A 12,500-nucleotide genomic window follows, 5' to 3' on the forward strand; every position below is an offset into this window, starting at 1 on the left:
CCTGGCCGAGGACACATGTCCACGTCATCCAGTGGATCCCTTTGGTTTCCTCTTTGGGCAGGAACTTCCCAGCTATGGGGCACAAACCAAGAGGAACGTCAAAAACTGTCCAGCCCCCAGCATACATTTAAAATGTAAATAAAAAAAACATTATATTTTAAAATAAGTTAATTTCTGAAAAAGATTCCCCACAGGGAACTTAGTAGTTAAAATTCACTGTTTTTTTGCCATCAAAATAGCCATAGCTGCTGACATGCAGAGAGTTAAGACTAAATTACCTATCTACTTCCCTACCCACAGGGGGCGATAGTGAGTTAGGGTTCATTATCACCTGGCATCCTGTAGAAGAGTCTCTCCCCGGCGCCGTCGTTGGTCTGCAGGAAGCGGCTGTCCACGGACCAGTCCAGGTGGGTGATGAAGCAGGACGACTTGTTGCACTCGCCCACCTTCTTGTAGCGCTGCCCCACGGCGTAGATGTCCACCAGGCCGTCGTTGGAGCCCACCGCCAGGTAGGAGCCGTCGGGCGAGAACTTCAGCTCGTGGATCACCTCCTTGCGGTCCTTGATGTGGACCACCTCGGTCATGTCCCTGTTGAAGAGGAGGTCCAGAACGGAAGAAAGAGGGTAAGGAGAGTAGGAAGCATTGTGAGTCACTTTATTTTAGCCACCAGCATTTGTTTTGGGCCAAAAATAAGCATGCCAGTTACCAACAAGTAAAAACAAATGCAGTGCAACAAAAACAATAAAATAAACAAACAAATAAAAACAAATGCATTGTACCACCCTTCATGAGGCAGCCAATTCCCTCCACCCCAGGAGCTCACCACTTAGACTGTAAGGGCCCCATTAAAGCCAGTCATTTGAAGCAGTTACAGACTATTTTTAAGCTTATTTCTAAAAGCAGTTGTGGATCCAGCTGAACAAAGCAGGCACCTTAACTCTACATAGACAAATTATGCTAACAGTTTTTTCTATAGCAATACTATATCTGCAACGATCGATATAAATATAACCTTGCTGAGAAAAATGAAAAATGATTTTAAGACATGAACATAGTCACATCAATTGAAAACACAGACACAAATTGAAATCAGGTTTGAAGTCATGGTTTGAAGGTACAGTGTGCCATCTAATGATTAATACTAACTGGTATAATACATATAAACAGAAAACAAATAAAACATTTTCACCCCACCTTACTCGAAGCACAGTGAAGGAGCCATCCTTCATTCCCAGGGCGAGCTGTGAGCCGTCATTGTTGAAGGAGACACTGCGCACGGCCTCCTCCATGTTGCAGCGGGCGATTAACGTGTGGTCTGATAGGCTCCACAGCCTTCAGGAACAAACAAACCAGACGGAACTTTTTAAGGTTTTGAAGGTTTTGAGGTTGAAAATGAAACACATTATTATAGTGGTATTAATCAATGATTGACTTTGTAGTTTTGCATCTTTTCAAAAGACCTAAATGTCTGACTGTGAATCTGTCTGGATAATCCAGGCAAAACCCAGAGTTCAGCACTGGGACCCCACACAGGATAATAAACAGACTTCTATTGAACACTACAGACTTGATCTTACACTAACTGTATCATTTCGGAGATTTTCTGTACCATTTGAATTTCAATCAATGCCCTTTTGCTACATATATGCTACAGTGGATAAATATATATGCTACTATGGGTTAATTGTTCAGTAGTGGGACAACGAGGGGGAAGAAACTTCTGAGAGTGCTCACCTGACGGAGCGGTCGTCGCTACCGGTGACAGCCAGTGGCTGCTTGGGGTGGATGTCCAGCGCCCAGAGCTCGCCCTCGCTGTGGCCCTGCATGAGGAGCAGGGGCTTGTCCCGGTCCCGCACCATCACCTCGAAGATCTCACTGTCCTGGGTGCCGGCCAGGATACGGTCCGCCTTCCAGCACACACTACGGATCGAAAGGCCTGCAGAGAAAGAGAGAGAGAGAGAGAGAGAGAGAGAGAGAGAGAGAGAGAGAGAGAGAGAGAGAGAGAGAGGGATGTTCTGAGGTTTAAAACACTAGCTTACTAAACCAGTATTCAGACATTTACATTAGAGCATCCTTACATCACTGTATACATTAGAGTTTAGACATATAGACATAGGAGAGGAGAGAAGAGGAAGAATGAGAGAGAGAGAGCCAGTTACAGTAAGTGAAAGAGTGAGAGACTGAGAGAGATATTATGGCTCTCTCTTCTAAATAACACGAGAGAGAGGGTATTGCAGGGAGTAAAACTGGTATGCTCCGTGTGTACTGAGGAGTTGATAAATGTTAGGCATCACTGCTCATGGACGGCTGGAGAGAGAAAACAGGAGAGAATGTACAAAGGAGAAAAACAGTCTGACATGAGGTCAAGGCTAGGGAGAGGTAAGGGACTGAGAGTAAGAGGAGCAAAATAAGAGCACACAGCAGAGACGAGTAGAAGGCAGAGACAGGAAAGGAGAGAGAGAAAGAGAGAGAGAGAGGGAGGGAGGCAGTACAAGACATAGAGAGAGAGGGAGAGACGGAGAGAGAGGAGGGTGGGAGGGAGAAAGAGAGAGAGGGAAAGAGAGAGAGAGAGAGAGAGAGAGGAACAGAGGGTGGGAGGGAGAGAGTGAGAGAAAGAGAGAGAAAGAGGGAATGAGAGAGAGAAAGAGGGAAAGAGAGAGGGAGAGAGAGAGTCCAGAGAAGCGCAAAAATACTGAGAGGAAGAGATGCAGGAGAACAGAAGGAGGGAAGCTGAAGCGTGCGAAAATGCGCAAATGGCTTTCTGAGACGAAATGACACCAAGCATAAACCTAATTAGTGACATGCCACGCCTCAGTGCTTACACCCTGGACAGCCTTACCGAAGGATATAACATTAACACAGTTTGTTTTAAACAAGAAAATGTTTGTGTCATTCTTTGGCATGCTTTTGAATTAGAGGAATTCACATTTTTCCATCACTGGTTGAGCTGGCGATAGCAAAACAGGGAATAAATAACAAAACTGAAGTCTTGAAAGGCTCAAATGCCTGGCTAAAACTCTGCCGTAATGACACAGCATGGGCACAGCATTCTGTTCCTGCATTCACCACAACAATGTAATGCAAGGCCGGGGACGCCTGAGCTAAAATCATAGCACAACAACAGACCTTTTTCACATAAAATGGAAGCTGACGAATCAGACACCAAGCGGAAGGCTTCCTTTGTCGAACCAAGCGGTAACTCTAACCCTAATCTCGACATTAGCTATATATCAGCCACACACCTGCTCCCGCAGCTTGCGGGGATTAATGGAATTATTAATGCTGTGTTCGCTATCTGCGGGACACACGCTGACTTTAATATCTGTGCGCTGTCGGGGCTAAAACGGCGAGTCACTGGGCTTGGCACCGCTCGCCAGCTGTCCCTGTGTTTTAGGGACACTCCCTATATGCTGCTGAAAGGGGGGACGTGGACGTCAAGGCAGTATTTTTTACAGTTTGCAAATGTGTTGGATGTGTTGTTCCTGCAATTAAACCAGCCCTGCTGTTCGCCATCGCTGTGTAGCTCTGACACCAGCAAGCCTGCAAGAATGAGACTCTAATGAGGATATATGGATGTGTGAGAGAGAGAGAGAGAGAGAGAGAGAGAGAGAGAGAGCTGGGTGTAGGTGTGTATATGTGTGTGTATATATCTGGAGATGGTGACAGAGAGAACAAGGGAGAGAGAGAGAAAGAGAGAAAGAATATGAGTGTGAATGTAAGTGTGTGTGTAGTACATGTGTGTATATTTTTGTGTTGTTTTGGGACAAATGGTGACAAATGCAGCAGCATATTAAAAAAAAATGCAAATGGCTTCCTCAACAGCTTCAAAGCCAGGCTGAGAGAAGAGAGGCGGAGTGGGAACGCTGAGCTGCTTAACCATCATCCACATCCTTTCAAAAACAGGGGAGGAAAAAAACCTGTATTTCGCAACCCCACTTTCACAGTTTAGTTTTACTTGCCTGGAAAACATGGGGGAAATGACTAACATACTATACGTTTTACTGTGGATTTAAGGCTCTTGGCTTTCTATGTCAGAAGAGAGGAGAAGAGAAGAGAAGAGAAGAGGAGAGGGGGGAAGAGAGGAGAAGAGAGGAGAGGAGAGGAGAGGAGAGAATATAGGAGAGGAGAGGAGAGTGAAGGAGAGGAGAGGAGAGGAGAGTGAAGGAGAGGAGAGGAGAGGGGAGGATCAACAGAACAATTCAGAGACCCGCTTGCTGGATTTGCAATAGGTCTTTTAAACGTGTAGCCCTTCACAACCTTAAGAAGGCTGCAGGATGGACACACCATCAAGACAGACACACAAACATTGTGCCACCAATATCATAAGTGTATTACATTTGTAACTCTCAGAAGCCAAGCTGTTGTTAAAATCATATAAAAATGCTTTTTATTCCCTCAAACACACATTCACACACACACAAACACACACATCCACACAAGCAGAGTGAGAGAAAGACAGAGAGAGAAAGAGAGAGAGAGAGAGAGAGACACACACAGAGGAAAGACACATTGTCATCGCCATGACAACTGTGCCCCGGCGTCATGCGTGCGCTACCTTTGTAGCCCTGCTCGGTCTCTCGGAGGTCGATCTTGGTGATGGGCTTGAAGTCCCCGTCCCAGAGTCTGATGCAGCCGTCCCTGCCCCCCGTGGCAAACCCCTCCTCACACGCGTGCATGCTGAAGATCCCCGCCTGGAGGAGGAAAGCACACACACATATGAGAGAGGAAAAGAAAGGAAACAGAAGAAAGAATAAATAAAGAAAGACAGAGGTGTGGAAAATGGAGGCAGAGAGAGAGAGAGAGAGAGAGGGAGGAAGAGTGAGAGAAGGAAGCCTTCCTCACACGCGTGCATGCTGAAGATCCCCACCTGGAGGAGGAAAGCACACACACATATGAGAGAGGGAAAGAAAGAAAACAGAAGAAAGAAAGACAGGTATCGATAGATATGGAAAATGGAGACAGAGAGAGAGAGGAAGAGTGAGAGAAGGAAGCCTTCCTCACACAGACGCATGCTGAAGATCCCCACCTGTAGGATAGCATATGCTGATGAGGTGAGAAAGAAAAACAGAAAGAAAGAGACAGAAAGAGTGAGAGACAGATATGAAGAAAGAGTGACATAGAGAGAGTGGGAGAGACAGATATGAAGAAAGAGTGACATAGAGAGAGTTGGAGAGACAGATATGAAGAAAGAGTGACATAGAGAGAGTGGGAGAGACAGATATGAAGAAAGAGTGACATAGAGAGAGTGGGAGAGACAGATATGAAGAAAGAGTGACATAGAGAGAGTTGGAGAGACAGATATGAAGAAAGAGTGACATAGAGAGAGTGGGAGAGACAGATATGAAGAAAGAGTGACATAGAGAGAGTGGGAGAGACAGATATGAAGAAAGAGTGACATAGAGAGAGTTGGAGAGACAGATATGAAGAAAGAGTGACATAGAGAGAGTGGGAGAGACAGATATGAAGAAAGAGTGACATAGAGAGAGTGGGAGAGACAGATATGAAGAAAGAGTGACATAGAGAGAGTGGGAGAGACAGATATGAAGAAAGAGTGACATAGAGAGAGTGGGAGAGACAGATATGAAGAAAGAGTGACATAGAGAGAGTGGGAGAGACAGATATGAAGAAAGAGTGACATAGAGAGAGTTGGAGAGACAGATATGAAGAAAGAGTGACATAGAGAGAGTGGGAGAGACAGATATGAAGAAAGAGTGACATAGAGAGAGTGGGAGAGACAGATATGAAGAAAGAGTGACATAGAGAGAGTGGGAGAGACAGATATGAAGAAAGAGTGACATAGAGAGAGTGGGAGAGGAAGACAGAGGCAGACCGAAAGAGCGAGGGAACTAAGATTTTTTCTTTACTTTTATTATTTTCTACATTGTAGATTAATACTGAAGACATTTAAACTACGAAAGAACACATATTGAATGATGAACTAAACAAAAAAAGTGTTATCTACCATGTACAAAATAATAAAAGAAAAGAAAAAAATAAACAAAATCTAAAATGAGAAGGTGTGTCCAAACTTTTGACTGGTACTGTAGAAACAGATATGGAAAATTAAGACAGGGGGAGAGGGAGAGAGATTAAAAGAGAGATTTAAGGAATAGTGGGAATAGATTGAGATTTTCTGTTCAGGTTATAAGAGGAGGAATATAATGGCTGTCTGTAATTTTGAGAGACAGAGAAAGAGAGAGAGAGAGAGAGAGAGAGAGCGATGAACAGCAGAAGAAATAACAAAAAAGAGATCTGAGGAAGATGAAAGACAGGTAAGAAAAGTTGAAGCCTGCGGGGTAAAAAAAAACCCAAACAAAGACAAAATAACAACCCTCCGTGCATAATATGGAGACCGTGGGCTTCGCTGACAGGCACGATCAGAAAGAGCACCTGAAATCTGACAACTGCACTCTGAACTGGAGATCAAAGACACCCAGCAGCCCCTGAGAGCTCACATTCCACTGGAGACGAGTTCAGTGTGAGATAAAAAAGCCAACAACGAAACATAAAACTTTTGAAGCTGTTGGATACTGGAGAGGCGGAATCTTCCAGAACTTGGTCTCATCTACCTGAAGGAACTTGGTGACAGTGTGTGGGCACGGACCACAGAGAGAATGTGACAAAGAATGTGACAATGTGACAAAGCAACAGCAACAAGCTGGGGTGCAGTGACTACGTATGTAGTACTGTGTGAGAGTGTAGATGTATGAGTCAAATTATTATGCCTTTTTATACCATAGAGTATACAGCCAAACCAAAACTTTTTTTCCCCACAGCCTTTCCTATACGAGGCAGGAAATGCATGTCTGTGTGAATGGGTGTGTGTGTATATGTGTTTATAGATGTATATGGGTATATGTGTTTATAGATGTATATGGGTATATGTGAGAGGTATAGAGAGTGTGTGTATGTGTGTGTATATAGATGTATATGGGTATATGTGAGAGGTATAGAGAGTGTGTGTGTGTGTGTGTATATAGATGTATATGGGTATATGTGAGAGGTATAGAGAGTGTGTGTGTGTGTCTGTGTGTGTGCACTGTTACATTGATCATGTGTGCGTGTATGTGTGTGTGTGTGTGTGTGTGTGTGTGTGTGTGTGTGTGTGTGTGTGTGTGTGTGTGTGTGTGTGTGTGTGTTCCTCACTCACGCTGTGTGCTGCCTGTATGGTGCGGGCCAGGTTGAGCCCCTTCCACACGTAGATGTCGCCGTTGAGCGCCCCAGAGTAGGTGACCTCTTCTTTGGCCGTGGCCACACACAGGATGGTCTGCAGGTCCCCAGTCTTCCCAAATATCCCCCGCTTTGGTGTCAGCGCGTTCCCACACAACGTCCAGAACTGATATAGAGAGGGAGAGAGAGGAGGTTGACAGAGAGAGAGAGAGAGAAAGAGAGAGGGAGAAAGACAGAGATGGAGATGGGGTCGAGATCAGGTCAGAGAGAGAGAGAGAAGGAGGAAGAGAGGAAGAGGACAGAGAGAGGTGGAGAGAGGGGTACAGAGAGAGAGAAAGATAAAGAGAGGTGGAGAGAGGGAGAAAGAGAGAGAGAGGTAAAGAGAAGGGATGTTGAGAGAGGGAGATAGACAGGGAGAGGTGGAGAAAGGGGAGAAAGATAGAGAGGGGTGGAGAGGGGATGTTAAGAGGGGATGTTGAGAGAGGGAGAACGAGAGGGAGAAAGACAGAGATAGCAAGAGAAAGAGAAGGGGTGGAAAGGAAGGACAAATCATCTCAAGATCAGTGACGAAGAGACAGAGGAACAAAGATGGCAAGACAAGAGTTTAAAAATGTTAGACTCTCCGTGCAGCCACAGGGAGATAATAACGAACGAGGGAGAGAAAAAGAACTCAGAAATCTCTTAATCAATTTTGATTAATCAAACTGCCTTCCTGGCAGATGCCCGCGAGCCAAAAGGAAAGATGAAAGGACTGATAGCTATCTGAACAGTTCCGGTAGGATTTCATCTCTCCTTTCGGTGAGACGAAAGAAGGAGAAAAAAAATCTAACCTCAGCCTTTCTGTGTGTTTATCTCAGTGTGTGTTTTCTGCAGTTTCGTGCAGTGAAGTGCAGAGTAATCAAAATGTCAGATTCAATCTTTCCCTGTCAGCCCTTGAGAGAGATTGTGTGCTTTAGCTCTGGTCTCAGCGGAGAAGGAGAGAAGATGGGGTTGGCATGAACGCTGGAAATGACTGGACAGGTGTGAAAAAAAAAACGTTTATGAAAATGTTCATAAAACCTGATTTTGAAAGGACTAAATTGCATGCCAGAGTCAAATTGAATGTAGCGAAAGGGAGATTCAGAGACTCAAAATAATATTCTTGAAGAGATTCTTGTTCTAAAAGCGCAGTTAGAACATGTGTGTTTTGGGTAGTGGCGGTGGTTTGTGGCGGTGGTTTGTTTAGATATACTGTTTAGATATACATGTACAGACATAGACATACAGATCTATAGAGAACCAGGCCAGAACCGGACTGTAACTGAGCCCGAACCGAGCCCCAATCTCCAGTCTACTCACTTTGATATGCTTCACCCCACAGCTCACCATTCTGTGTGGGAGGAAGGGGTCCCAGGCGATGTCAAATATCTGAAATAAACAAGCAATGGAGACATGATATCAATACAGCAGCATAACATTACTGCAGAGTTGATGGCATCGAAACAGAGTGGAGAAAAACAAAACTAATTGCTTGAGTTCACTGAGTTTACTGGTCTTTGACCTGCGCTCATCTGAAAATAAAAAAAAGTCTTTCGCAGGTGCCAGACCGAAAAACAAAACAAAACAAAAAAGGAATGCTGCTCACTGCTGCAACTCTAAGAAAAAGGAATCATTTCCTGACAATGTGACGAAAGAGATCACCAGTCTTAGGCAAGCCTCATCATTGCTACCATCAGCACGGTAAAAGGGGGATTGTTAAAATGCACAGAATATCTCCCAATCTAGTGTGTATGGCCAGACCCAGTAGAGATCCACCTTCATATATGAAGAGTTTATCAGATACATACTGTATATGTACTGAGAGGAAGACAGACAGACAGACAGACACACACTAACACAGTCACACAGACACACACACACACACACACACACACACACACACACACACACACACACACACACACACACACACACACACACAGTGTTTCCTCTTCAGTCTGGCTCTGCTCCAGCCTCGCCCTGCGGCTGCCTGCCATCTTCCTCATCTTCATCCTCCTCTTCCTCTTCTGCTAACTCCTGCTGCTGCTGCTGTTGCTGTTGCTGCTGCTACCCTAGAGGGTTCAGGCCCAGAGTCCAACACGCCTCACTACACACACAGCATCCTAATGCCTCGAAAACCCCCTACAGACTCTGTGTGTGTGTGGTGCACTTTAAGGGAATCTGTGGTATGTAGAATTTTGTGTGTGTTTGTGTACATTATATTTAGTAAATTTGCGTGTGTGTGTGTGTGTGTGTGTGTGTGTGTGTGTGTGTGTGTGTGAGTGTGTATGTATGTTTGTATGCATGTATGTAAGTGTGTCTTTATGTATGTAAGTGTAACGGTTATGTATGTGTGTCTATGAATGCATGTTTGTGTGTGCATAGGGTTAAAATTGAACTACCATGCTCAGTTAACTTTCACCTGACTTATGCATGCTGACATGTGTCCATGTATGAGTGTGCCTTTCCATGTCGGAATACGTGTATCGGTGTGTGCTGGACCGTGAAAAACCTGTTCGGTGCATTTACCTTACATTTTTGCATGGCAGGCTCTCTCAATTGACCCAGCATGAGTGCGGCTCAACACACAATTTCCTGAACCCCTAGCTGTTTCCGTCCACCTCTGGATCATAGTAGTACAGTTTGAACCTCAAGTCCGTTTCAAGAACAGAGCTAGCGCTCGACACAGTGCGGTGACAACTCTCAGAGGTATAAACAAGAATGTGTCACGTCTCTCTCTATCTCTCCTTCTGTCTTACTCTCTGTTTGTCTCTCTCTCTCTCTCCGTCTTTTTCTCTCTGTCTTTCTCTCTGTCTGTCTGTCTCTTCTCTCTCTATCTCTCTCTCTCTCTCAATTCAAAGAAGCTTTATTGGCATAAATGTTTTTTAACACTATTGCCGAAGCTGATTCAAGACATACATATCACATACACATATAAAAGGACAAATACAATGAACAGAGCTGATTCAAAATAAATAAATAAACAATAATAACAACAAACATACAGTTAGTTTGGCATTCTGTGGCCTTACTGGCTGTCCCTCAGGTTATGGCAGGATGCCACATATCCAGCAGCTAGATTGGCCAAATCCCTGTGTTCCCCAAGTATGAATGGCAATTTTGAAAGCCTGGGATGACCAGATTGAACCTATCAAATTAACCTTTTCTAATGGTTTCATATTTGGGGCATTCCGTGAGGAGGTGTACCTCTGTCTCCACGGCCCCCAGACTGCATTGTGAGCACAGCCTCTCCTCTCTGGGCAGCGAGGGTTGCCTGTGTCTGCGTCTTTCGATGACGAGGCGGTGCTCCCTGAGTCTGTACATTGTCAAGCTTTCCTGAGTACATTGTCAAGGTTTCCTGAGTCTTTTACTGTATTCAGGTAAGTAGCTGTTGAGTATTCACGTTTAAGGGTCAAATTGTAATTAAGATGTTTTTTTTTTGGTTGCTTCTTCATATCAGCACTTCACTCCACTGGTGTGTCACTATCATTGCTTTTAAGTAAATGTCTATGTCAAACCACTGGGCTTGCCACTGCATGTCTCATAAGCATGACTGTATGGGGGAGAGTCATGTGACTGTGCTTACCCTATCAGAGTGGCCGGTTGCTGTGGCCAATACCCTTCCTCTCTTCCAGTCCCACACGCACACCGTGTTTTTGGCGTCCAGGCCCACAGATACTAATCGCTGTAGAGAGAGAGAGAGGGAGAGAGAGAGAGAGAGGGAGAGAGAGAGAGATAAAGAGAGAGAGAGAGAAAGTGAGAGAGAGAGAGAGAGAACATATATTAATGCAAATTCAAGGATTACCCGCAAAAGTTGCAATTTTCTCTTATTACCGCAGTATGTCCAGAAAAAAATGTCAATTTTATGTGATTGATTTTATTTAACTCAAAATCACTGCAATGTTTTGAGAATTATTGCAGCAAATTCCAGTCACAATCCCAACAAACTCCTCGCAAGATCCTGGAGAGGCTGGTGGGAAACACACATGAGCGTTCTTTCAACTCTCCAACCCAGTGTGGAACTCTGTGTCTCACCTGTCCATCAGCGTCGAAGGCTAGGCAGGCCACGCCGTGTGTGTGGACGTCCCTGAGGATGGAGACGGTCTGAAGGGCGTAGGAGTCCCACACGCAGATGTAGGGGTCCTTCCCCACCTGCCCCGTGGCTACCTGGATCTTGTCGGGGTGCAGAGCCAAACTACAAAGGGGAGCAGAACGAGGTTGGAATAATTCGTTATTACTTTATATTATATTCTACATTGTTATTATTATGTTACATTATATTGTCGTCATTATTATTTGACACCATATTCTGTATCATCGTTATTATTTGACATCATCCTCTACATCATGTTTGTTATTCGACATCTTCTTCTTCATCATCGTTATTATTTGACATCATCCTCTACATCATGTTTGTTATTCGACATCTACTTCTTCATCATCGTTATTATTTTACATCATCTTCTACATTTTCATGTTGGGCTATATAGGGCTGCTTGGGCTTCTAAATTGGTGATGGAGGTTATACAGCATTACCTCATCCGCTGACCAAACTATTAATGCAGGCTCAACATAAAAAGACAGCTTCTATCACTTTCTTACACCATTCTTTCTCAAACCATACACCTTTATCTGCCTTCTCATACCACACACCTGAATCTGTCTCCTTTACCACACAACTTAATGTGTCTTCCATAACACACCACTCAATCTGTCTACTCAAACTTCCTCATGTTCCCCTGTCACGGATTGCCACCCTGAGTTTCCCAAAGAGACCAGGCTTGGTGCCCTACGGCTCACTGACTCATTTACTCTCCACAGGCAAGATAGGGGCAAGCCTCATGGGCAATCGTGTCACAACAGAGCCGGCTCTATAAGCGCAGGCTACTAAGAACTCCGGAACGGATCGCACCCAAGCGTGGTGCGGAATCTGGTGAAGAGTCAGTATGGCATCAGGGATAATCCCTGATTTGATGGGTGTCTGCTGCAAAGCTTAAAATGAGGTTTTAGAGAGGCAGGCACGAGCAGGCAAGCAGTGTGGTAGGGTGGGACAAGTCTTCCTTCTGAATGCAGTGTTTAGTGGAGAAGACCACCAACGTCAGATAGGGGCACTTGCCTAGAGCACTGGGTAGGCCAGGACCACCACTGTCTGAATTATGAGGGTAGAGAGGAGAGTACAATGAGATGAGTAGAGAACAGAGTATACTGAGATGGGTAGAGAGGAAAATTATATAATAAGACGAACATAAAACCGCACCCTCAGATCCAAAAACAGTTCGCTCCTGCAGGTCCCAAACACCAGGCAACGCACT

At 44.7% G+C, this 12,500-nt stretch overlaps 1 protein-coding gene across 1 annotated transcript in view; it reads right to left on the reverse strand.

Moving 5' to 3' along the window:
- eml6 (EMAP like 6) overlaps window positions 1-11,729 on the reverse strand; it is a gene marked incomplete at both ends in the record, with an annotated part of 39,406 nt that extends 27,677 nt beyond the window's left edge. Inside the window, 10 exons of the mRNA XM_080843227.1 lie at window positions 1-72; window positions 332-588; window positions 1,195-1,332; window positions 1,735-1,936; window positions 4,556-4,691; window positions 7,151-7,336; window positions 8,509-8,577; window positions 10,775-10,873; window positions 11,224-11,383; window positions 11,725-11,729. The exon at window positions 1-72 is cut by the window's left edge and continues 138 nt beyond it. Of these exons, the coding sequence (XP_080699353.1) occupies window positions 1-72; window positions 332-588; window positions 1,195-1,332; window positions 1,735-1,936; window positions 4,556-4,691; window positions 7,151-7,336; window positions 8,509-8,577; window positions 10,775-10,873; window positions 11,224-11,383; window positions 11,725-11,729 (1,324 nt within the window). The remainder of the gene's footprint in view (window positions 73-331; window positions 589-1,194; window positions 1,333-1,734; window positions 1,937-4,555; window positions 4,692-7,150; window positions 7,337-8,508; window positions 8,578-10,774; window positions 10,874-11,223; window positions 11,384-11,724) is intronic.
- Between the last annotated feature and the right edge of the window lie 771 nt (window positions 11,730-12,500).

The sequence above is a fragment of the Sprattus sprattus genome (genome assembly GCF_963457725.1).
Source record: "Sprattus sprattus genome assembly, chromosome: 1".
Classification (NCBI taxonomy): Eukaryota; Metazoa; Chordata; class Actinopteri; order Clupeiformes; family Clupeidae; genus Sprattus; species Sprattus sprattus.